At 38.2% G+C, this 26,178-nt stretch overlaps 1 protein-coding gene across 2 annotated transcripts; it reads right to left on the reverse strand.

Annotated features, from left to right (window-relative positions):
- Positions 1-1,185: 1,185 nt before the first annotated feature.
- LOC132267298 (uncharacterized) lies at positions 1,186-4,752 on the reverse strand. Of its 2 annotated transcripts, none has more exons than XM_059768435.1 (3): positions 4,493-4,752; positions 3,093-3,326; positions 1,186-1,399 (listed from the first exon to the last, which is right to left on the reverse strand). In XM_059768435.1, exons 1-3 carry the CDS (start codon positions 4,505-4,507, stop codon positions 1,352-1,354), a joined length of 297 nt encoding a protein of 98 aa, XP_059624418.1. In that variant the 5' UTR covers positions 4,508-4,752; the 3' UTR covers positions 1,186-1,351. The 2 variants fall into 2 exon arrangements, with proteins under 2 accessions (XP_059624418.1, XP_059624419.1); XM_059768436.1 differs by lacking the exon at positions 4,493-4,752 and adding an exon at positions 3,599-3,864.
- Positions 4,753-26,178: the final 21,426 nt, after the last annotated feature.

Here is a 26,178-nt window from a genome sequence, read left to right on the forward strand (position 1 = left end):
TGTTGTTTACTGTTTATCAAACCCACAACCCTTTGTTCACTATTCACCTCAGTGTTACAGGCCCACAACCATCACCATCGTCCACCATCGTCTATTCGAAATAAGAAGTATTAAAAATTTAGGAGTAAAATTGTGTATGTTTTTAACGGTGTCATTGACGGAAAAATAATTTGGGGTCTGAAGGATAGTTATTTTTTAAAGATATTTCAGTGTAATGTTTGTCCAAACCTGAAGGGAGTGTCAATGAAATTAATTTTTTTTTTAGGTGGAGAATAAGACTCAAACATAGACACACCCGCTCAAAATTGCAAATTCGAAGATATTGTATGCAAGGATAAGCTGTTTTAACTTGTTAGAAGAAGGGTGTTTTACCTAATGGCCTAGTGTTACAAGGGGAGACTTGTCCTACATCGAATCCGGATGGGAAGTGACATGGGTATAAATGGGTGGATATGCAGCACTACTCAATAATTCGAACTTTTGGGTAAATGGATAAGCGCCCACCCGTTACAGTTGGTATCAGAGCCAAACCCACTCCTTGATCCGGTGCCACGCCGAGCGCCCGGCCCGGAAGGCGTCCGGGTGAGTCACCCCGGGTAGGCAGGGTGGCCCGATCGCAACGAGGGCGTTGCAAGTTCGGGTGGGGGAGAATGTTACAAAGGGAGACTTGTCCCACATCGGATCTGGATGGGAAGTGACATAAGTATAAATGGGTGAATATGCAATACTACCCAATAGTTCGAACTTTTAGGTAAATAGACAAGCACCCATCCGTTACACCTCGTCGGTAGAGCATTTAAAATTCTTTCAACTCCCCGTAACATTTTAGTCCTCATTTTTTAACAGGAAATTTACATATCCGCATTACCTTCGTTAACCATCTTTTTCTTTAAAAAATAAAAAAAATATCACTAGATTATGACCCTTCGGTAGCACGTCAAACCTTCTCACCTCATGGAGCAGCATGCAACTTGCAAGACAGTGCCCATGTATTCAACGTCACTCAGCCGTGTATACCTCAAGTGGACAGTTATTAGAAAACAACACAAAAGCAAAATGACAAATTGATTCATCAAAATAGATCCCCGTGATCTTATCTTATCAATACAATTTTTTTTATTTTTGGAATTTTTTTAATTTGCTATACCAAATATTTCACATACAAAGTTAACCAAACAAACCAAGTGGAAGAAGCAAAACCAGTCCATTAGATTCACATACACATCAAAATCATCACAAAATTCTACTTATCTCAAGAAAGAGCAACAAATACAATAGAAATAGTCTCTTGCAATCAATACACATTCCACATCCTATCATTACATATAAGTTACTAACTCCACTCCATGAGTCACGCTTTTGCACAACAATTGAAATAGCTGAAAATACTCCTCCGTGTCTGTCAAACAAAAATAAAAACATCTCATCAGAATCAAATCAACTCAACACAACATTCACTTTTCAGAATTAGATAATTACAGTAATAAATTAGCTTCACTAAAAGCTAGTGAATTCTCAAGAGATATTATTATACGGTCCGGGCTGCCAATTTTTAACCCGACACACAAGCAAACATGACAGCTATATTCAGTTTTTTTATAGAATTTTTCAATTCCCACCCCAGTTGTATATATATAACATAAAAGATCATTTTCTGCATTTCAATAAATGAACTCACCTGTATCTCTCTCGTATTTTGCCTACTTGAATGTTTCAAAGTGGTGGTCCCATTTTTTGTTTTGTGCCTCCATTCAGAAGTGAAAATATATATATATATATATATATATATATACATATATATATATATATATATATACATATATATTATGTATCCAACAGAAATTAAAATGAAACAGTTTATCCAAGAGATACCCATTCATTCAATCTACTAGCATATCTTACTGAGAAGTCATTTCAAGAATTAATTGTTTCCTTTCAAAATTTTTTTTTTCTTGGCAAACTAGGGGGAGGCGACTGAAAAATAGGCATAACCTCGGGGGGAGTTAGGCCATCTACCAACTAAGCAATGCCCACTTGTTTCCTTTCAATTGGCCAGCAGATTTTGTCTGGTCTGACAATCGCATCCATAGCTATTCCCCAACCCAAAGTGTTTTCTTTTTCTGGAAAAAGAAATGTTTTTATTTAAAGTTGAATACCAAAACAAATTCCATCACAACCAAATAATCTGTGGCCTGTAACATCGGTTACATGTGCACCACTAGCGTGTGTCCAAGGTAAGATGAAACCATCCCCACCTTCTCCCAAAGAAAAGGAAATTGCGATGCCAATTGTTGTCATGCCCACCTAATGAAAATATTTTTTTTACAAAATAATTTTATTTGCTATGGTACCTAATCCAAGGAACCCATTCTCATTGTGCTAGAGATTATGTATAAAGTATCATATCGAGAAAATCAATGACAACATTATGTGTAAAGTCAGTAGCTAAGTCACACAATCCTTCTCAACAGTCTTTCTCTCACTCTCCGTAAGTTCTTGCTCCCTTTCTCACTATATGTAACTTAAATTTTGCCCTTTTTGCTCTCCCACTCTCAAATTCGCTCTTACTTTCGCTCCCGCTTTATGTGACTTAGGTAAGTTATAGTAAGCCTCTCGACCCGTCCATTATTGTAACAACAATTACAAGGATAACATTCCTTCAAAATTAAAAGCAAAACATCTGTTGTTTTCATGGAGGTCCATTATTATATGGTATGAGGTACATGAATTGTGTTTGAAAACTTAGCAATTGTCCCCTGCCGTCCTACCACAAGTCTACCACTATCATAAATGTTATTTAATATGTCCTATATTTATTAGTAACTAACAACTGCTGCCCTTATTTAAATATTCAACACTATATCAAATACTGATTTAGAAAAGAAAAAAAAAAACTATCCATATAGTTTTAAAAGAAAATTGATAAAAATAGCTAAAAGGGCAGCCGAAATGGTTGTCCGAACTTCATTTTCTTGCCCTTGATGCAGTGAAGTGGGGTTCGGCCATCCATTTCGGTTTTAGGTCTGAATAGCATGGTTCATACTGAAAACATAAATCTGCTAAAGCTATAAGGTCAAGCTTAGAAAACTTACAGTTGGAGAGTGGTTTTGATGGTAATTGTGATCATCACTGTGGCTCGTATTTGTATCGGTGGTGGTTGAGGAGGCAATGAGCTCTTCTTCGTTTCCCATACTGGCTCTAGATACATCCCTCTTGTTCTGTTTCCTCATTTCTCTGATTTTCGAGAAATCGAGAGAGTAGTCCGGCACTTCTCCCTTTTGGTCCCAGTCCCCAAATTGGGGCACTGATAGCCATGGTTCGTTCCTCTGCACAAAATAGGAAATTACAGTTGATCACCACCAAAAGAATCAATACTTCTTCCAATTCTCAATAAAGAAAAGTCTTGAAGATGCATTTTTCATAGATAAAACTTACAAAGAAGATGCATTCTTGGAAAGAAAAAAACAACTATTTTCTTAGAAACATTTGTGCGTGTGTGTTTGTGTTTTCATGGAACCTTGAAGAAGTATATGTTTTTTGGAAAAATTCAAGAAGTAATTTTATATATTTCATTTTTAAAATTTTGTTGATGACCTACCATGAGAAGTTTACATCTTTTTAACCCTCAAAACTTTTAAATGTTCAATACTCCCTTATTATATTCTACAAGAAAGTAGACATGCCCAGAAATTCTTTGAGTTGAATATATATATATTGTCTCAGTTCAGTACACATTGCATGACTAATATTGCTTATCCTCCTAAGAAAAATGAGGCTTCCCAGTTGTATAACTTGTATTCCACTTAATTTTCTGCTTTTTATATCTTCCTTTTTTTTTTTTCAAATTATATTTAAGAAAATTCTCCATTCAAGGATTGAAAATTTTCAAATTTGGACACAGGGACCACACACCACTTTACCATGTATAAAATTTCAAAGCATAAGGATATGAACAGAGGCTCATCATGACATCCACATAATTTCAACTCAAAAAAGCCAAACTCAAAATAAAAGAATTTTTTTTTTTTTTTTCTTTCTTGAGTTTGCCTAAATTCTTTCTCAATTTAGGCAAGTGTGATGATGATTGCTATTGACAAAATCAATTAAAAGATTTGACCAAAAAAAAAAAAAACCCAATTCTCTGCAAACCCAAGAACTTCAACCAGATAAATAATCAACATATCTGGGGGGAAATCAAAGATTAAAGCAAGCTTAAAGCCTAAAACTACAATCAAACAACAATTAAAACACATACACACGCACAGAGATAGATAATACTAGTCTAGCAAGAGCATATATGACCTCTGAAAAAGTAAATCCAAACCTTTAGGTTCGATTAAACTCTCCTAATTTGATTTTAATCCAAACAAATAATGATTTGCTTGTCATTATACAATTTTCATGATCAAAGAAGGAAAGAGTAGAAGTAGTACAGAGTTTGAAATGAGAGAAAGGGAGTTTAGAGAGAGAGAGAGAGAGAGAGAGAATGGACCTTGCGATCTTCCATATGATCAGATCTTCTGTTTCGAAGAGAAATATATCTAAAGCTTCCTCTGGAGATGGTTTATGTAATCACTAATACGTAGTAGTAGAAGAAAGTGTCAAATTAAGCTGAGGTGAGGCGATACATATATATAGATACAGATACAGATACAGATACAGAAATATTAGTATGCGTATGTATGTATAATATATAGAGAGGCGGTCTGGTCTGTCTTAAAAGGACTAATACGACTGACTCTGCGTGTGGCGGAGGAAAGGGCTCACAGCACGATGACAGCACTGGATAGGAGCCGTGTTGGCATCGCGTATATAATTATGGTCAGGATCTTCTGTGCCTTAAATGAGATAAAAAGTACTTGTGGTTGTGCCTTTCTAATTTCTAGATTTTTAATTGTATTACGGATCTTATTCAATTTGAAAATATTGGAAACTAGTTTTAATTTGAAATATATATTGGACATTGTATTTTTTTCTTCCATCCGAATGGGATGTGTGGGATAAATCTCTACTTGTAATATTCTCCCTCACTCGAATCTCGTTGTGATCGGGCCATCATGTCTACCCGAGTCGTTCACTCGGACGTCTTTTGGAACGGGCACTTGGCATGGTATCGGATCAAGGATCGGGTCTGACTCTGATACCAACTGTAATGAGTGAGCGCTTACCCATTTATTAAAAAATTTAAATTGTTGGGTAATGTTACATACCCACCCATTTATTCCCAATCATTCTTCCATTCGGATCCAATATGGGACAAATCTCCCTTTATAACAAATCACCAAATGCAGCATTATGCTTTAAAATGTGAGAATGTAACACTAGATTACTCCCTTTGATTAGTTGTTACGTTAATGACTAGTTATTCTCTTCTAAGAGCATCTCCAATCGTTGTGTTTATATATATTTTTTTGTGTAAATCTGATGTATCATAATATATTTACACAAAAATTTATTTTGGATTATTTTTTTTAGCTTTAGAGGACAAGCATCCTCTAAGTTAAAAGCCTTCTACATTATTATAAGTTGAATCACTTATACACTGACACATGACATTTTAAGTAAATCATGGAAAATCAGAAGATTACAACAACTAAGAATATCAAAACAATTAAAAACATTAAATCTAATGGATTAGATTATAAGAAAGAAAGGAAGAGAATATTTGAAGTATTACAGCAATATTTCATAGGTTGATGTTATCCTTCGACTCGACCCTGAGCATTATGGTTTTCCCTGTTAGGATTTTCACGAAGATCTACATTTTCTTTTAAGGGTTCGATGAATTAAACACTTTTTACTAATGGTATTTCTGCCTGAACGTGTTATGTGATTCAACACATAATTCAATAAGGAGTTTTCATTAACAACGGTTTCTTCCCGTAGCCCTAAATGACATAGTATTTGAAGTTTTATTAAATAAGTTGATGTGGTGTAATTTTAGCCATAGATTTACTTAAAATGCCACGTGTCAGTGTGTAAGTAATTCAACTTATGATAATGTAGAGGGCTTTTAACTTAGAGGATCCTTGTTCGCTCCGAAGGTTGTTATATACCTTTTGTGTAAAAATATATTCCCAATAACAATCAACCAGTATCATGCTTGGACCCCACATAATTTTTATAAACCTACTTAATATATGGTTGATTTGTTAATGGAATGAGAAAGAGGGAGGAGAAAGGAAATATGCTGATATGACTGTGTAAAAAGGTTGTATAAAATACACAACAATTTTACATATTGATGACGTGTTACTATATCTTAATAGACTGCTGGAGGTAAAAAAAGAAAAAAAAATAATAAAATAAAATAAAATTACACATCATACGTGACAGTGTATATATTTTACACAGAAGAGTATTTTAACAGACTACTGGAGATGCTCTAACAAATTAGGATCTTATGTTACTCCAAATTCATTTTTTTAGAATGTCGTTCTCCTACTATTCATCTTAACATTCTTACCCTATAGAATAGTTGACCTAATAAATACTATAAATATTTTCTTATAAGTTATTTGTGATTGTTTTTTGGACAACACTTGTGTCCAACCCAGGTTGGACGAAGTTCATTCAACCTGGGTACATGGCCCAATCAGTGCATGACAAGTATCTTGGATTTAAATTGGGTATTACCCAACTATTCGGGTTTGACCCAACTAACATTTTACATTTTCTTTTTGCTTTTGCACATCACATTTGGGTAGAAGATAATAATCATGGAGACCTAGTTCATCATCCTCGTCTCACTATATATCTCAGCACTGATCAAATCTTTCTTCAACCTCCTCTTGTCTTCTTCTTCTTCTTCCAACAACAAAAAGAAGCGCCGGGACCATCTATTTTTTTGATCATCGGAAACTTTCTATGGCTACGGAAGTCATTTTCGGAGATTGAACCCGTCCTCAAAGACCTTCGGCAAAAGTACGGTCCCATCATCACTCTACATATAGGGTCTCGGCCAACCATCTTCGTCGGCAACCACTCGCTCGCCACAAAGTCCTCGTCCAGAACGGCGCCGTCTTCTCGGACCATGTGATACCCCTGAATTTTTGGATGCGGGTTGGCCAGGCCCACGCCCGATTATCCGATTATATCAAAACGAATCGGCAATAATCAAACACAGAATACAAATATGACAAATAAGAATAAATAAAAGACTGAAAGAAACTAAAATGATAATCCTTTAATAAAACCTCAGAATAAATTTTCATTAACAAATTCTTCTGATATAAGTAATCCTCCAATTTATACAACTCGGGAATCCATACTCTGTGGACCCCTGGAAAACCAAAACTAATCAAATGACAGCAATAACTGTCTACATCAGAAAATTGAAACATAAATGCTTCCTAAGTAAATAATTCGGAAGAGTGAAGTAGATAATCCCTGCTCAGCATGAACAATCCCTACTCTTGACGAATACCTGAAAAATGATGGTGGGTCAGGCCCACAAACAAGTTTTACTCTACTATAGTCCAAGTAAAGACCCGATACGTAGATACATCCTAGATAACCCCAACAATAGCTAAATAGTCCATATATGTATATATATACACACACTATAGGACACTCGCTAGCCCAATAGTTCTGTCTCAGCCTAAATAGAAGGTAACATGCAAATCGCATATCACGTGGGCATGTATGCCTAAACCTACCAGGGAACATCAACTATGTTCAATTATCCATCCTAGGCGATATACACATCCTAACCATAATTCTAAGACTCAAGCTCATATCATGGTACCATAATCATATATATAATATCCTTCCTAATGCAGAATATAAAAACAAACATCCAATATGTCATTCAACTGTTTTAGTTGACTTGACATGAATATAGGTAGGACTTAACCTTTATAGTTAATCTAATCCCTATTCCAAAATAGGTAGGAGTTAGCGTTTTGATCTAATTCATACCTAATATGCCACCGTCCCATACCGGTGTATATAAGCCACAAAACAAATCCAATAATTGACAAAACAGAATAAGCAGTTCATCAATTAAAATTCAAGATAACATATACGTAATTGACCGAACTAAATTTAATAGTTCATCAATTAAAATCCAAAATAAGCATAATAAAATCTAAGAAGTATATGACCCTATTATATATCCAATACAGATTTAAAATCCATGTTCCAGTCATTTAAACTGCTAAAAGAAAACTAGACAATTAAATCATTTACATCCGTTAACAACATGCAAAATTGTTTAAAATTCCATACTATTAAATCCACTAGCATACAGATGTTAATTATGCAATATGAGTTTTAATATATTGTAAAACAATGTTTAGAATCCTTAATAATAACCCAGAACAGTCCAGGAACCCCAAAAGTATCAAAACCGTACCCAAAACCACATCCAGTACATCTTTAAGTATGAGAGCTTGCTCTCAAAAGTTGAGAGCCAGCTCTTAACCAATGGGAGCTGGCTCCCCTACCTTGGGAGCTGGCTCTGTGACTTAGGGAGCCAACTCCCTCAATCCATGGAGCCGGCTCTCTCTCTTACAGAGAGCCATGGCCAAAAATCTTAGGGAGTCGGCTCCATCCCCTTGGGAGCCGGCTCTGTCCTTACTTCCTATTGTTGTCTTCGCCTCCGACGATGCTAAAAACACTCTGTAATGTCTTAGTTTAAGTTCCTAGATGTCCGACCATGTCCCAAATCATCCAGAAATCCATAAACAATCCAGTATGCATCGTTAACAAGAATTAAAACATATACCGAAACAATTTGCTCAATAAATCAATACATAAAATAGTTTAGAGTCTGAATTAACATGCATACAATAACCGTTTTAAAGTCTGATTAAATTCCTGGAGATTATCTAGGCATGCACAAAACAAAGGTCAAAGGGAAAGAGCAAGAAATAGAACTTGCCTCTTAAGGTTTCGGTTTGAAACTGATAAGTGCTTAAATGTTACACATTTCAGCACCTAAGTTAGGGTATTTCAATCTTTGCATCTATCTTAATTTCATGTTTTAGTCTTAATTTATGTTTATGAGTATTTCAGGGCAATAAAGTTAAAATGAGCTAAGAACGGTCCATTAAAACCTTTTTGGAGTCAAGCAAAGACAATTGGATAAAGCTTAGAAAATGTCAAAAAGAGGCCGCAGCCCATTGTTCGTATAGTGCGCTCATCCTTCAAAAGCGGTCAATTCTACCTTTTTTCCAGGCCTTTGATGATGTTCCCAATGATCAAAAAGCAAACCGATTAGCCTGGGGGCTAAATGGAGTTAAACGGGGCTTAAAAGAGATTTCTAGCACTGTGGGATCGATCCCCTACTATTGGCAGAAAGGTGCAAAAAAAAAATACCCCCTGTGGATCGATCCCTAAGGCTGGGGGATCGATCCCCCAGGTCCTAACAGCATTACGGGATTTTGTCTTTTGGGTTTATTTTTTTTTTTTGGTTTTATTGGACTTAATTAGAGTTTGTTACTTAAGGGAAATAAGCCCATTATTTTTAGGGTTAGTTTTTTTATTAGTTTAAGGAGTTTTATTTTTATCATTATTAAGTTTTATTTTCTATACCGTGATATGACGTTCTCTTTGGAAAAAGGAGAAAGCTAGGGTTGGAAGAATATTTTACAGAGGCTTTGTCTACAATTGAAGGAAGAAGAAGAAGGAGCCAAAAGATGGAGATGGAGCTTATTGACACCATGATCATCTTCTCCATGAGCTAGTTCTTCACTTAAGGCTTGGATGAGCCCTAAGTTCATGTAACCTAAACCTTTGTTTTTCTTTTCTTGGGGAATTATTATGTTGTAATTAAATATATGGCCTTGTGATTTATTTATATATACATGATTGATTTGACAAATTAGGGCTTGTATTGATTAATTCTTCCATTAAAATCTCCAAGTTGATTGTATGTCTATATATGATTAATTAGGGATTTTATTCTTCATTAGATGATTGAAAGTTAATTCTTCCATTGATTCTATAAGAAAATTGCATGTCTGTGTGTGATTGATTTAGAATTATACTCTACACTAGATACTTCTTTAGTTGTGTTTAGTGATGGCCATAGCATGAGACTTAGTTGATACAATTGTTAATTAATTTGATGGATAAAGGCTTAATCTTGATGGGTTGTTCTACAAATTAGCTTATTGTTATTAGGTAATTGTAGTAAAGTAGGCAATTTGTGCTTGATTATGTTAATCCATACTTCTAATTACAATTAGTATTATCCTCTTGATTGATTTGTGCTCTTATCGGATACATTTGTGAATGTGTATGGTGGGTTATGACGTAGTCTTGAATGGGTTCTACACTTTAGTTTAATTGTCATTAGGTAGACAATTCATTCTTGATGTTGATAATCTATGCTTACAATTGTGTTTTGTGATGATAATGTGACCACATCTATAATTACACTAATGAATTCCCCATTAATTGAAAGCATATGGTTAATTGCATGGGCTTATTGGTGAATCCTAACCCTAAGACTCTTGATCGGTTGTCAATTATACATCATCCTTTGCAATAGCACAAATCATTGTAAAATAGGGCTATTGGTCGGGTAAGTTGAACCACTGGGACTGTTAGTTTATGGCAACTTAGGTGTCTAGAGTCATTTTTAGATTGATAAAGGGGGTTATAAAGGATTTGTTGGATTGTCACTAAGATTATGAATTGAAAAGTGCATTAAACATTAATGTTAAGAAGTAAAGAGGCAAAGACAATTAAAATGGGAACTAGGGAAGTGAATCCACTACCCATCCATAAGCATACCAGGACATGATTTACTTGGGGAAATGTATATATATAACCATGGAATGCAACAACATAGCATTGATACATTATCTTCAAGAAATATATAAAAACAAGATACAAGAATAACCTATTAAGGCACTACATGCTTTGGTCACCTAAGCTAGGATGCAACCTTAGACATGATCACCAAGCCATAGATCATCAAGCCCTTAATCTCATAATAGGAGCACATGAAATAGAAATCAAGAAGAATCTATTAAAGGAAAGCCCTAAGCAATAGATTATCAAAATTCTTAAATATCATGCCAATAAAAACACTTCCATGAACTCATCCCCATTATCACTATGAAAATGTAGCAATATAATCATGAGAGAAAAATAATCTAAGACAAGATATTTGACTCAAAATGATCATTTATAGATAAAGAGATTCATTACATCATATGAAGTGCTCTAGTTCATGGAAGAGTTACATATATACATTATACCCCAAATATAAATCAAAACACAGCAATGCTTACAAAATGGGGCTTCATCACCTCCCTAGATAGGGAGTTAGTTACCCATGAAGACAAAGGATGAAGGAGAAGATGAAGAATCCCTCTCCATTTCCACACCTTAAGCTTAAGAATCCCTACTCCCCATACTGAAAATCCTGAGCTCCCCCCTCTGCATGAAGCTAGACCACACAAAAGAAGGATAAGGGAACTAAGATGCTGAAATTCAGGGGCAGTTGAGCTGCCTGCTGCAGGTCGGTGGGCGCCCGCCCGCGGTGGCTTGCAGGGGACTGGAGTGTTTGGTGGGCGCCCACAGTGGTGCGTAGGGGCTCCCGCGGGGGCTCAGCAAGGCCCCGCAAAATGGGGCAGAGAGATGAGGGAATTGGCGGGCGCCCGCGGTGGCGTAGCGGCGCCCGGGGGGCCTTGCACCTGCACTTCAAACTAAAGTTTCTCGTAAGCCTTTCCGAGCCAGAGCACTGATGCGGCTTCCACTATGAACACTAAGCCATGAACTTCACAAAAATGACGACTGAAAAGGTTAGGTCCCGAAGATAACTCCCCGACACGGCGTACGTATTTCAACGGAAAGTTGTCAAAACCGCTTCTTTGATCATTCTTGGGAAAAATACCTGAAATCAGAAAGAAATACACAACTGAATTAAAATTGTACATTATCCTCTAATAATGGACTTAACTAATGCAAGAAAGGGCGCTTGAATATGTAATATTCGGCGCTTATCACACCCCTAAACTTATATTTTGCTAGTCCCTTAGCAAAACAAGACAAAGAGCTTAATGCAAATGACGACCAATGAAATGCTAACACATGTATCAATCATGAAATAAAAATATTGACAAAGCTCAACTATGATTTGGTGCACAGAAAAATTTGAAGATAGACATTAGGCAGATTACCTTGTATATATGAAGCCTTAACACAAAATGGCAAAACAAGTTCAACTTAAATGCATCAATCATCAAGGTCTATGTAAACACTTCAATTGTCATCTCTTGAATAACATGAACTCTGACTTCAGTGAAAGTGAGCCGGCTTCCTAATATGTGGCTTTACCCTCTTTTTCCAATCTCAAGAATACATTTTCACATCCTTAAATCTGTTTCTAAATGAAGTCTCTAAGGCATAACTTTATTAACTGAACAACTTTTGTTGTTTATTGACAATTTTATTAATCAGCTCAAAAAAAAAAAAAAATCAGCTACCATGGTCGTGCAATGTCGAGAATTTATTAAGCTTTCTAACCAACCCATGTAGCAAGTGTTGGGCCAACAACTCTCATGCTAGATGGCTTTAGGGCGCTAAGTGTAAAGACACTCCTAGGGCTTAATAACTCGAATTGGAAAGGCTACGAATTTCGACAAACCATCTTTATTTATTTTTTGTACAACCATGCAATGTCTAAGTTCTTTAAGTTTTCTAACCAACCCATGTAACAAGTGTTAGGCCAATAACTCCCAAGCCAGATGGCTTTAGGGTGCTAAATGTAGAAACACTCCTAGGGCTTAATAACTCGAGTTGAAAAGGCTACGAACTTCGATTGGTCATTGAATTATATATATATATATATATATATATATATATATATATATATATATATATATATATTTACTTATGCCAAGGATATCCATTCATTAGGGTCATTAATTCAGATCACTGAGTCCCGATCAGGGTCAATTTAGGTTGCATACCTCACAATTAGGTTTCCGGTGTGCAAATGTGCAATGTGAAGCATAACAGAGTGTGAAATCTGATGAAAATTTAATTGAAGTTTTTATACAAACCGATTACGAAGTTTTTCTTTATTTTCAAAAAAATTTGTCTTGGACACAAAGTATGAAGCACATGCTTCAACCTTTAAAAAGTTCCCTTTAAATAATATGATTTTATTAACTTATGAGCATAAAAAATGAGCAAAAATATCAAATGAGTAAAGAATATTGAAACTGCAATAACATGCTCATCCACCAAAAATGTAATAGCATGCACATGCAGCCCCAAACTTGAATGTCACATTGTCCCTAATGTGAGAAAATAAAGGACAAGCAAAGAGAATGAACAAAGGGGAAAAGGAACAATAGTGCCAAGTTGATAGGATTGGAGTGGCGGTGCAAATATAGGCCAGCTCGTAAATTCCCGGAGCATGCCCCCAAACCTTGGTTTCAAAAACCTGTCAAAAGATATCTATACAAGGCAAGAATCATATGAATCCAAATTCAATGAAAATCATTGCAATTTATTTGACTAAAAACTATAAGCCATACAAAATAGCAAAAGTGATGCAGTTATAAGTGTTAAAGAAAAATTGAAAAGCAAATGCCAAACGTGGCCCAAAATAAGTCTAAAAAGTACTACTAAAACGGGAAATAAGAAGAAAAATATGAAATCACTCCACCATTGGAGTAGAGGAGGAGGCACCAGGTGGGCCAGGTGCACGGTCAATCAATGACTGGAGCATAGCCTGCAGAATCTCTTAATTCTCCTGAGTTTTCTGGACGGCACCCTCTATAACATCAAAGTGTAAGGAAAAGGCATCGAGACGAGTATCCAAGGCGAGATAGTCGGCGCGAGTCATGACATCCGGCGGCGGGACAAAAGGGGCAGCTGGAGAAGCGGGGGCATCAGGAGGAGGAGAAGTAGGAGCCACAGGGGGGGCCAGAGCACCCCAATCCAACTCGTCACCAATGCGGGCCTGACGGGACGTCTGAAGCTGAGTTGTACTGGACTTCCAGACCCCAAGGTTGAAGTTTAACACATCTTTCTCTTTCTATTCACAATGGGGAGCTTGGAACCCCATATTTTTGAGCAACCTTGTAATAAGGTATGGAAATGGGAATGCCTAGGTGGTGGTGGTGCGCGACTGAACCAAGATTAATTCATTGTAGATTTTTAGCAATTGGTCCCAGACAAGCTGTGTGACACAAAACCAACACTCCTTCTCAGCATAGTAGAGGGTTTTCAAAAAATTCCCCTTCTGCTCGGAATGGCCTGGCACGGGTAGGACATTCTTGGCCAGGACCGAATCGAGAAACCATAGCCGGCATGGTAAGAAAGATTTATTGGTGCTTGTGGTTCTGTTGCCGGTGAATTGACCATGATAAATTTCTTCCACAATGTCCACTAAGGTAAGCTGATCAGGACCTTCAACATAAAGGGCGAGGCCCGCCTCATCCACCGGCGAAACCAAGGGGCAATCCATAGCCATAGCAAGGTTATCGAGGTCGAATTCATAATCATAGCCATCAATGGTGGTTTTGATTTTGTCTGGTTCCTCACATGAGTGGACCATGTTGGCATAGAACAGACGGACCACACGCGGGAAGTAAGAATGAGCGCGTGGTTTGAAAAGAGAGGCGAGGCTACGGGCCCTCAATTCGCGGACGAACCATGCGGTCTCCAAATTGTTCTCGAAAGTATTTGCAATGTCGAATCGAGCATCGGTTTCAATTGGCCATTCAGCCCAATTTAGGGTCGGAGGAGCATTAGAAGGGCACTCGGATGACCGAGCACGCTTGGAAATAACCCTAGGAGCCATTGGAATGAAGAAAACTGGTTCGGGAATTTCTACGAACACCTGGTGTGCAACAGAATTGGGAAGAGATCAAAAATAAGGTTAGAGATGCAAAAACCCCAAAAGTTTAACCTGCAATGGAGATTCAAGCACAACCCAACAATCACCAATCCTTCAGAACAAGAATCCCGTCCTCCTTAGTGCAAAAATTTAAAGAAAAAGAGAGGTAGAAACACTTACCCAAGGTGTAGGACTCAATCTCCTCAAGCTTGAATGATGGATGATGAGGATGGAGATTGGAGGATGACGATGGGTGAGATGAATGGATGAGAGGATTAGGGAGGAATTTGGAGAGAGAGTGGGATGGTTTGAGGGTTTGAGAGGGATGGGGGCGAAAGTAGAGAGGGAGAAGGGTTAAAGAGAGAAAAAAAGAGGGAAAAATGGCCTTGAAAGCCCGTTTAAAACCCTACCTGCGAAGGCGGCGGGCGCCCGCGGAACGGATGGCGGGGGCATGCGGGGGCTTGGCGAGGCCCCGCGGAAGCTGGCTTAGTACTGTCTCATTTGGCGGGCACCCGCGGTGGCACGGCGGGCGCCCGTGGGGCCTCTCTGCAGCTGCCTTGTGCAGCTTAAGATGGCTTTGCAAGGCCGGGCCAGGGTAAAAAACAACTGAATTTGGAAGTTTAAGTATTTAAGGACCCGTGATACCTCGTAGAACCTGCGGAACAGGAATTGAAGTGCATTTTCAAAAACGCTAGACTTGAGGTCCGAATCTCCCGTTATCTTTGGATTCGTCGAGAAAATTGCCGGAATGACCTTGCAAAAGTCCGAAAATTGCACCGAGACCTTAAAATGACTAAGAAAACCGCATGTGACTTTTGGAATGCAATTCGAGACAATTCTGTAAGAGGTCACATTTTGGCTATGCTTAGCGAATTTTCGAAAATTTTTTAGCCAAGGCAACTTGAAGGAGGGAAGCTTGGAAATTGGAAGAATTGCTTCCCATGAGTGCTAAATTTATTGTCGATAGCTAGACGAACCAGGCATTGCATGGCTCACTAATCCTCGTAGATTGGGTCCGTCAATAGGACTTTCTCAACTTTTCAAAAATGGATTATGCCATCAATGTAAGGCTTAAGCCGTTGGCCATTAACCTTGAAGAGAGATCCATTGGTAGGATCTTAGAGTTCAACTGTACTATGAGGAAAGACAGCGGTGATGACATATGGACCATCCCACCGTGAACGGAGTTTACCGGGAAAGAGTCTCAATCTAGAATTGAAAAGCCAAACTCTTTGTCCAGGGGCAAAAGATTTTTTGACAATGTGCTTGTCATGAAAAGCTTTAGTCTTTGCCTTATAGATTTTGGCGCTTTCATACGCATCATTTCAAAGTTCCTCAAGTTCATTGAGTTGCAATTTACGAGTAGAGCTGGCTTGTTTGAGATCAAAGTTGAGCCTTTTTTTGGCCTAAGTACGGTGCTCTAGTTCAACAGGGAGATGACATGCTTTGCCAAAGACAAGTCGATATGGCGACATGCCAATGGGTGTCTTATAAGCTGTCCGATAAGCCCAAAGCGCATCGTTTAGTCTTAATGACCAATCTTTGCGGTCCGATCGAACCGTTTTTTCCAAGATGTGCTTAATCTCCTGATTAGATACTTCCACTTGATCACTCATTTGAGGATGGTAAGGTGTGGCAACCTTGTGGAGGACAGAGTACTTGGAGAGGACGGATTTAAGATAACGATTTTGGAAATAAGTTCCACCGTCACTAATGATTACTCGGGACATACCAAAATGACTAAAAATGTTAGACTGAATGAAGTTGATCAGTACTTTATGATCACTGGTTTTGGTAGCTTCGGCTTCAACCCACTTGGAAACATAATCCACCGCTACAAGAATGTACTCATAGCCATAAGAAGATGGAAATGGTCCCATGAAGTTGATCCCCCACACATAAAAAATTTCTATGATTAAGATGGGAGTGAGGGGCATCATGTCTCTCCAGGACATGGATCCGAGCTGTTGACATCGCTCACAAGATTTACAGAAATTGTATGCATCTTGAAACAAGGATGGCCAATAAAATCCGCTTTGAAGGACTTTGTCGGCAGTCTTTTTGGCACTAAAGTGTCCCCCACAAGCAAGAGTATGGCAGAAATATAGGACACTTGTGGTTTCATTGTCGGGAATGCATCTCCGGATGATTTGATCCGAGCAATATTTGAACAACTCCGGATCTTCTCAAAAGAAATGCTTAACTTGGGAGAAAAACCGGTCTTTTTTCTTGTTTGGACCAATTGGATGGAACTTTTCCTATCGCTAGATAGTTGACAATATCCGCATACCAAGGGAAATTGGAATGAGAAATCTGAAAAAGTTGCTCATCCGGAAAGGAATCACAGACTGCAGCAAATTCAGAAGATTTTTTAATGAGTAAACGAGATAGATGGTCTGCGACAACATTGTCGGTCCCTTTTTTGTCCTGGATTTCAATGTTAAACTCTTGAAGTAAGAGTATCCATTGAATTAGATGGGGTTTGGTCTCTTTTTTAGTGACCAAATGCCGAAGAACGGCATGATCCGAGAAGACAATAACCTTGGATCCAAGAAGATAGGAACGGAATTTATCCAAGCCATACACCACAGCTAGTAATTCTTTCTCAGTGGTGGTGTAATTTAACTGAGCATCGGAGGGAGTCTTGCTAGCATAATAGATGACGTATGGAAGTTTTTCCACACGTTGGCCCAAAACCGCACCTAATGCATAATCGGATACATCACACATGATTTCAAATGGAAGAGACCAATTAGGCGGTTTCATGATTGGGGTGGATGAGAGAAGAGTGCGTAGTTTCACGAAAGCTTCTATACAAGCTTCATCAAAATCAAATGGAACGTCCTTGGCAAGAAGATTACACAAGGGCCGAGAGATTTTGCTAAAATCTTTGATGAAGCGATGATAGAAGCCGGTATGTCCAAGGAAGGAACAGATTTGACGGACTGAATTTGGAGGAGGGAGATTAGAGATTAATTCCACTTTGGCTTTGTCAACCTCAATTCCCCTTTTTGAAATGACATGTCCTAAAACAATGCCTTCTTGGACTATAAAGTGACTTTTCTCCCAACTTAGAATGAGATTTGTTTCCTTGCACCTTTGAAGTACAAGAGATAGATTTTAGAGACATGAGTCAAAGGAGGATCCAAAGACGGAGAAGTCGTCCATGAATACCTCTAAGAATTTTTCAACCATATCCGAAAATATGGACATCATGCATCTTTGGAACGTGGCAGGTGCATTGCATAGCCCAAAAGGCATGCGTCTATAAGCAAAGGTTCCAAAGGGGCATGTGAATGTGGTCTTCTCTTGATCTTGCGGACCAATTGCGACTTGGTTATAGCCGGAATAACCATCAAAGAAACAATAAAAGCTTTGGCCGGCTAACCTCTCTAGGATTTGATCAATGAATGGGAGTGGAAAATGATCCTTCCTAGTGGTAGAGTTAAGTTTCCGGTAGTCAATGCACACACGCCACCCGGTGGTGATGCGTTGTGGCACGAGCTCTCCCGCTGAATTTTCAACGACGGTGAGGTCGGATTTATTAGGAACAACTTGAGTGGGACTCACCCATTTGCTATCGGAGATAGGGTAGATGATTCCTGTATCTAATAGCTTGATCACTTCTTTCATGACCACTTCCTTCATATTGGGATTCAACCGGCACTGCACCTCTCTAGAAGGTTTAGCGTCCTTCTCCATATGGATGCGATGCATGTAAATAGAAGGGTCAATTCCTTTCAAATCAGCCACTGCCCAGCCAACAGCTTCTTTGTGCTCTTGTAGCACCCTAAAAGGCTAGTTTCTTGATCTTTTAAAAGGTAAGAAGCAATGATGACTGGTAGAGTTTGATTTGCACCAAGAAACATATACTTGAGGTGAGCCGGGAGCGGCTTTAGTTCAAGTTGTGGAGGAGACTCCAAGGAAGGGACCGGAGGAGTAGAAGAAAGTTGAGGAAGCGGTTCTTTTCGAATTTTCCAAGGAGGAGTATCCATGATAGCATTAATGTCAAGCAAGGAATTTACTTCTTGGATTGATTGGTCAATATCAAAGTTTGAGAAGTCGAAATGAGACATGCAAGTTTCCAAAGGATCTTTGCTCAGAATGAAGGGGAGAGATTATTCGACCATTTCATCTACCGCATCGATAAGGAAACAATCATCCTCATCGGAAGGATGTTGAGTTGCATGGAAGATGTGGAGTTTGACATACATATTTCCAAAGGCGATATCCATCACCTTGGTTCGGCAATTAATTGAAGCATTAGCCGTAGCTAAAAATGGCCTACCGAGGATCACAGGAATATGCTTCTTTGGGTCATAGACCGGTTCCGTGTCAAGAACCATGAAGTCTATCGAAAAGTAGAATTTGTCCATGTAACGACCCGGTCATTTGCCTTCCTTTCCTTTTTTCCTGAAATTTTACGAATGAATTTTTTTTGTTTAATTTTCTTTTCTGAGCTCTGTTTCGTGTCGCTTAGTGTCATCTCGAGTGCTCAGAATTGGTTCCTGAGACCATTTTATGTGGATTGACAACTTCCTTTGAGGACCGAGTCATTTTCATATTTTTCGTTTTTCGACACTATGCGCTATTTCGTCCTTTTCCCTATTCTGTCTTATCTCCGTTTGTCAGCTTTTGGCACAACCTCACTTCTCATGCTCGAAGTTGGTTTTTGACTTCACGTGCCTTCATCTTGAGTGGTTTTCTCGAAATACGTATATTTACTTTTGCAAGAAAGTACTCTGGTTGTTCCCGGTGTCCATAGGGGCATGGATGCAAAGTTCTTTGAAATTATTTTCTTTTCTTGGGGTGTTTTTCGTAAATATCTTTTGAAGATATTTTATTTCAGGGGTTTTTAAGAAAATATTTTTGGAAGATATTTTCATTCTGGGCCATAAGTGCAATTTTCACTTTTTGGGGGGCCATTGTGCAATTAATGAAAGTTATTGCAAAATGTCTTGTTTTGAGCCTGGATCCTCGTACGGGATTCATTTTCACATTTCGTCGAGTTGTGTACTCTTGGAATTTCCTCCTGGTCGATATTTTCCAATTTCAGGGTTTCTGGCCCCTGTTTTCGCCAAACTTGTTTTGGGCATAACTTTCTGCTCGGGACTCGGTTTTTAATGTTGTTTCTTCCATTGTTCATATTTTATCATTTTGAATCTTTTTTGTTCACAAAGTTTTGCCATTTGAGCGCGTCTGCTCAAATTTTACTTTTTCGGACCCGGCGGGGCCCATTTGGGGCACTTTTTGAGATTTCTATAAAAGGGGGGTGAGATATTTCATTTTTCATCTTCTCCCCTCTTCATGCACGACCTGGAGCTCCCATGGCAGCCCAAAGGGTGCTGCTATCTTCTCTCTCCTATTTTGGTTCACTTTTCCTTGATGGAAAGTCTTCGGCCTTAACGTTTGTTGTTCCCCTCGCTGTGCTCTACCTTTCCCCCTTATTAGAATTCAGTTTTGACCATTTCTTGAGTTTGATTTTGAGGTCAAGTTATGATTTTGATGGGGCTTTCATGGGGGTTATGTTCACGGCGTTGTCCCCGACAAAACCTAGTAGTTTCGTCGGATTCGGAGCCGTTCCATTTTGATGGCATTTGAGATTTTCATCTCAAATTGAGGTAGGGGATGTTCTAGGTTTAAATTCTTGTTATATAGCATGCTTGTGATGCTTATACTACTTGTTTTCATGATTAAATATAAAATCTAGAGATTTTATTATTTATTTTTCTTGTACGGTCTAATTTTCCAGTTGCTCATGACTTGGTTTAAACATGTAGCATGATTTTATATTGCCCCTTGATATGCTCATTGTCGTGTATTAAAATTGGAACATTTGAATAAGTATTAAAGATTTTATTTAATATTTATCTTAGGTGAAAGATTAATTCACGTGGCCTTAACTAGCTTGAAATTAATATGTGTTAGCATATTATATTAGGCCTTAGCATGCTCTTCAACATAGTTGAATTTGAAAGTAATTGGAGGTGTTTTGAAAATTAGTAATTATTAATTAATTTGCCCCGAGTGCACTATTCACTCTATTTAAATTCCGACTTGATATTCTTGATCTGTATGCCATATAGCTTCACATATATTTGATTTAGAATATTCGGTGAGGTTTTGAAATCTTTAATTTAATTAATTTCCTTGTTTAAGTTTAATCCTCATGGTGATATATAATTTGGAATTGAATTGTGGCATGCTAGAAAATTAAGCTTAGGTATAGTTGTTCACATATATTAAATTGGGATTAATTGCATGAGAATTGCAATTTTTAATTTATATTTAACTTTAGTGAAAGTTTAATTCACATGGTCTTAAATTGAATGAAATAAACTTGTAATATAATATTACATTAGTTTTTGGCATGCTTTCCAACATAGGTTAATTTGAGAGCATTTGGTTAAGTTTGAAAATCTAGAGTTAATTAAAATCTATTTTGTGGTCCCATTAGCTTAAGGTTTTAACTTGATGTTTGTATTGGCCATGATTTGTTTACTAGTATTTATTAATTGTGGACCATTTGAAGTTGCTTTAGAACCTTGGTAACTAAATTAACATGATTTAATTAGAGTTCTACTTTGTTGTTCCAATAACCTAATTGAGTTTTAGAATGGATATAAGTGATGACCATGCCATGTTCTTTAATATGTATTAATTTGAGGTTATTTGGAATTGAATTAGAATCTAGGGAATTTAATTATTTTTATTTAATTAAATTCTATCGAATTGAGCCATGGATTTAATTGTGTTTGAAAGTCGTTTCTATATCAAAATCCTGGACATGGACTTGTTGTATATTCATTTGGTTATGTTTTGAGCATTGGATAACATAGTTGCTATGTTTATACTCATGAGAATATGTTTTCCTTATTGAATATACTGTTGCCTTGTGTAATGATTTGCACATTTTGTATTTAACATCATTCATGTATAGCGTGTAACGAATCGCACACTGAAGATTCGACATTCATCACATCATATTAGTTGTGGACTTAGAGCATGTACTGTATAGGTTTCCAAATTTGGTTGTGCTTGGTAGATAGTTGATTATCTTGCATATTCCCGTTGATATATGCGTTGTTGCACAACTTGTTGATTTTGAAAATTTGGGGATGTCGTTGTTTGACTATGGCTAGGACGTGGTTCTAGTACAGGGGATAGTCCCTCTATATATAGTCTAGTTCGCACATAGGGAGGTTACCCATGGGCTAGTAACCCTAAAGTAACTATGTTGTCGGTCTAATCCGGCGTGACGTCCGAGTATCCACTTTGTTTCATTTTCAAGTTGATAACTAGATGATGTTGTAACTTGTTGTTTCTTATTTGTCGTTCCATTTTAAGTTACAGGATGTTAACTTTGCGAAATTGTGCTTTATGCGTTGTATTGGAAGTTCCAATGTTGGTTAAATTGCATCGATATTGAAAATCGTGTTTTGACGTTCTAATAAAGCTTAGGATTGATCCTATTGATTCATTTATAACATAGACGTTAGGTGGTATGAACCACTACTGTTATTTTGTGCTTTAGATTCTAAGTTGATGGCTTTGAGAACTTAAACCTTATTGCATTGTATAAGATGCTCTTTTGTTGTTGAATTGCATGGATAAGGTGATTCTTGTTAACTTGTATTCAAATATGCTTTTGTTATGTTGTATGGATTACTCTAGACCTAGTTCAATTGTATTGAAAATGCAATTCATGTTAATCTATGCTCAAACATTCTTCTTGTCGTGTTCTTTGGATTATCCCAACCATGATTCGTTTCATACACGTATGTATATCATGATTCTTGTTGCTTAGACTCTAAGGTAGTTTAGGATGCTCCCCGAGTTTCACTTGGACATAGACATTAGGTGGCATGAGCCCCTTTAACATGTTTCACCATAAGGTGATAAATTTGTAAAATGCTAGGTCGATGCATGCTCATCTCCTACGAGTAGCTTTATGTTACTCACCCCTACGATACTGGGGCATATTTCAGGTACGAAGACTTGGTTCGTGACGCCTAGCATTCCTTGGATGTCGTGTAGCTTTCAAGTTTCCATTTCATGCAAATGTTAGCATGAAATGTCATTTTGTAGACTCATATGTCAAAATATGTATATTTGATTCCATGTATGTAATGTGTACTTAAGTACACTTCTTTCAATGTATTTGATATGTATGAGATGAGGCCGGAGGCCAATGATCATTATATTGTGTTCTATGTACTTTTTAACTTCGTGAAATATTGTGAAAATCTTGAAAAATCGAAAGTTATTGCTTCACCATGGTTGCATCGGGTGTGGGAATTCTATTTTCATTCTTTCATAGGGTCTTATTAATCATGTTTGAAGCGTGGCCAAGGGCCAAACGGTCATTTGATCCCGTTTTGTATTTTTGGATTTCGAGTTTTCATTCCAAGTTCCATTTTTGCCTTTTTGCCCATTGGGGGGTCGGATTTTGCATCGGCTATATTTTTAAGCCATGGACCATTGTAGCGCGTCTAAATAAGGAAAGTAACGTTTGCGTGCATAGTCATTTCCGGGCAAAACCTCATCGTTTGTGTTTTGAGCCTCTTGTGAATTCATTTCGCATTTTTTTTGTATATTCTGATCTAGGGGCTTTATGGACCTTTCACCTCAGTTTTATTTTCTTCTTTCAACATGGTTGCTTAGAAAACGTGATTTTAGGGGGGGTTTCTTTTTCGTGTTTTTCCAGAAAAGGTCGTCTTGGTTCCGGAAATCCCTCGTGAAGTTTCAACTTCTAGTTTTCATTTAGCAGCTTTATGACCCTCTTGTTCAGTTCTGATCTAGGGGCATTTTGGGGATTTCACAGTGAGTTTTTTTCGATTCCATTTGCAATGTCGGGTAGAAAACTCGATTTTAGGGGGGGTTTCTTCTTCGTGTTTTTCCAGAAAAACTTGTCTTGACCTCCGTTTCAAGCCTCAGTTCTGGGCAGATCAAAAAAAATGTTGTCGCAGCCAAGGGCTGCCACCAGCCATGTCTTTGGGCACCGGCATGCACGCCGATGGGCTCGCGCATGGGCGCCGTGTGCGCCATGGCCCCTCGTCGGGCCGTCGCGACGTCAAATCTTCTTTTGGGCTTTTCTCCTTCGTCCGCACTCCGATTCAAGTGAATTTTTTTTTTAACTCGATTAATTTTTCGTCGTCTATCCAACGGTATGCTCAGTTACACCCAGATATTTTTGGATAATTACCAGTTTGCCCTTATAGCTTTAAGTGTCCGTTTTTCATCGTCATGCCGTTTCTCCTTTGTCCGGACTCCAAATCATGCGATTCTTGAGTCCATCTTGATTAGTTTTTTGTAGTCCTTCCAGCGGTGTGCTCGGTGGCACCCGAATCTATAGTTTTCAAAAATGACTATTTTGCCCCTACGGCCTTATTTGTCATATTTTCGATCTTTTGCTTCCGCATCAGTTCTTGTTGAATTCCACGACCTCATAGAAGGTCACTTTGACTTCTTAGAGTCTTATTTTCTATTTTTGCTTCCGCATATCAGATCCATTATCGGGTCAATCTTCGATTCATCACAGGACATGCTGGCCTAAAAAACCAGGGTCGTCACAGTCCACTTTGATAATGACATCCTCAAGAATGCCTCGTGGGTGCTTGACCGATCTATTGGCAAGCTGCAAGACCACAGAGATTGGCTTTAGATTTCCCAACCCAAGCTGTAAGTAAACTGAATATGGAATCAAATTTACACTAGCTCCTAGGTCAAATAGGGCCCTTTCTATCTTGTTGTCGCCAATGACACATGAGATAGTTGGAGCGCCCGGATCCTTATAGTTTGGAGGAGCACTGTGTTGAATGATTGCACTCACATTTTTAGTTAATCTCACCTTCTTTGGCAAATGATTTTTGGAAGTGCGTTTTTGAGTGCACAAATCCTTGAGAAATTTTGCATAGGGAGGGATTTGATTTATAGCATCCAAGAGAGGCAAGTTGATTTTTACTTGCTTGAAAACTTCCCACATGTCTTGAATTTTGCAATTCTTGTTCCCAATATGTGTCGACTCTTGGAGACGTTGAGGAAACGGAGCTTTAGGCTCATAAGTAGTTTCCACATTTGGGGTGACAAGCTTGGGATTTTCATGAGTAGGATTTGGATTAGAAGAGCTGGGACTTGGATTTGGATTTTTCAAAGGGGAATTTTTCTCATCCTTGTTTCCATCAACCTTGTTGTCAACAACACGACAACTCCTAAGGGTGGTGATTGCTTGGACTTGTTCATGAATTGGCCCACTCGGAGGAGGGGTTTCATTAATCACATGCATCCCTCTTGGATTTTCAAATGGTTGAGCGGGAAGCTTACCCTTGTCTTTTTGGAGCCATTAATTCATGGAGTTAGCTATTTGGCCCACTTGATTCTCAAGCTTAGCTATGGACTGAGTATGAGAATGAACCATTTGGAGAGTGGGTTGCGAAGATGTCAAGAGTTGCTTGTTGGAATCCATCATTTGCTTATTCAATGATTCCATCATTTGCTTGTTTGCAGCCACGATCTCATCAGTTGGGAACACATGGGGTTGATTGGAGACATTTGGATTGTAAAGAGGACGGTAGCTTGAGGAGGCCTGAAATTGCCTATTTTGAAATTGAGAAGGGGGCTGATTTTATTGCCCTTGATTTTGAAAATTCAAATTTTGTGGGGCTTGTTGCCTCCACAAGAAATTCGAATGATCTCTCCATCCGAGATTGTAAGTATTAGAATATGGATTATTTCCAGGCCTTGAGAACATTGCATTTGCTTACTCTTGATTGGAATTAGGAAATTGTTCCGGTGTGGGACAATCTTCTGAAAGATGGAATGGACTAATACATGATGCACAAACCGCACTTGCCGAATTTTGAGACAAAGAGGGGAAAAGATGTGGTGCCATCAATTGATAGAATTTATGATATGGCATCCACCTGGGAAGATTCCTCCCTCAGTGTTTTTGGTTGACAAGGGTTGGTGTTCTTTGTATTGGTTGAGGTTGGACCACGACGAGAGTTATGCTGTAATGAGTTTTCACTCAAATTTTCAAGTAAGGTCCATGCCTCATCCGCACTTTTAGACATAAACATCCCTCCACAAGATGAGTCAACCATGAACCTATGTGGGTTGGTTAACCCAGCATAGAAGGCTTGCACCAATTGCCATTTTGGAATTAAGTGGTGCGGACATTTCCTTAAGAGGTCTTGAAATCGCTCCCAAGTTTCATGGAGTTGTTCCCCCTCGCTTTGTGAAAAGCTAAGAATGGAACGCCTCATTAAATTAGTTTTACTCACTGGATAATATTTCTTTAAGAATTCTTGCTGCAATTGAGCCCATGTGGTGATGGAATTGGCAGCAAGGGAGTTTAACCAATATTTTGC

Source organism: Cornus florida, unplaced genomic scaffold, assembly GCF_030987335.1.
Source record: "Cornus florida cultivar Cherokee Brave unplaced genomic scaffold, ASM3098733v1 CherokeeBrave_3.0.0_Hap2_Chr07, whole genome shotgun sequence".
NCBI lineage: Eukaryota > Viridiplantae > Streptophyta > Magnoliopsida > Cornales > Cornaceae > Cornus > Cornus florida.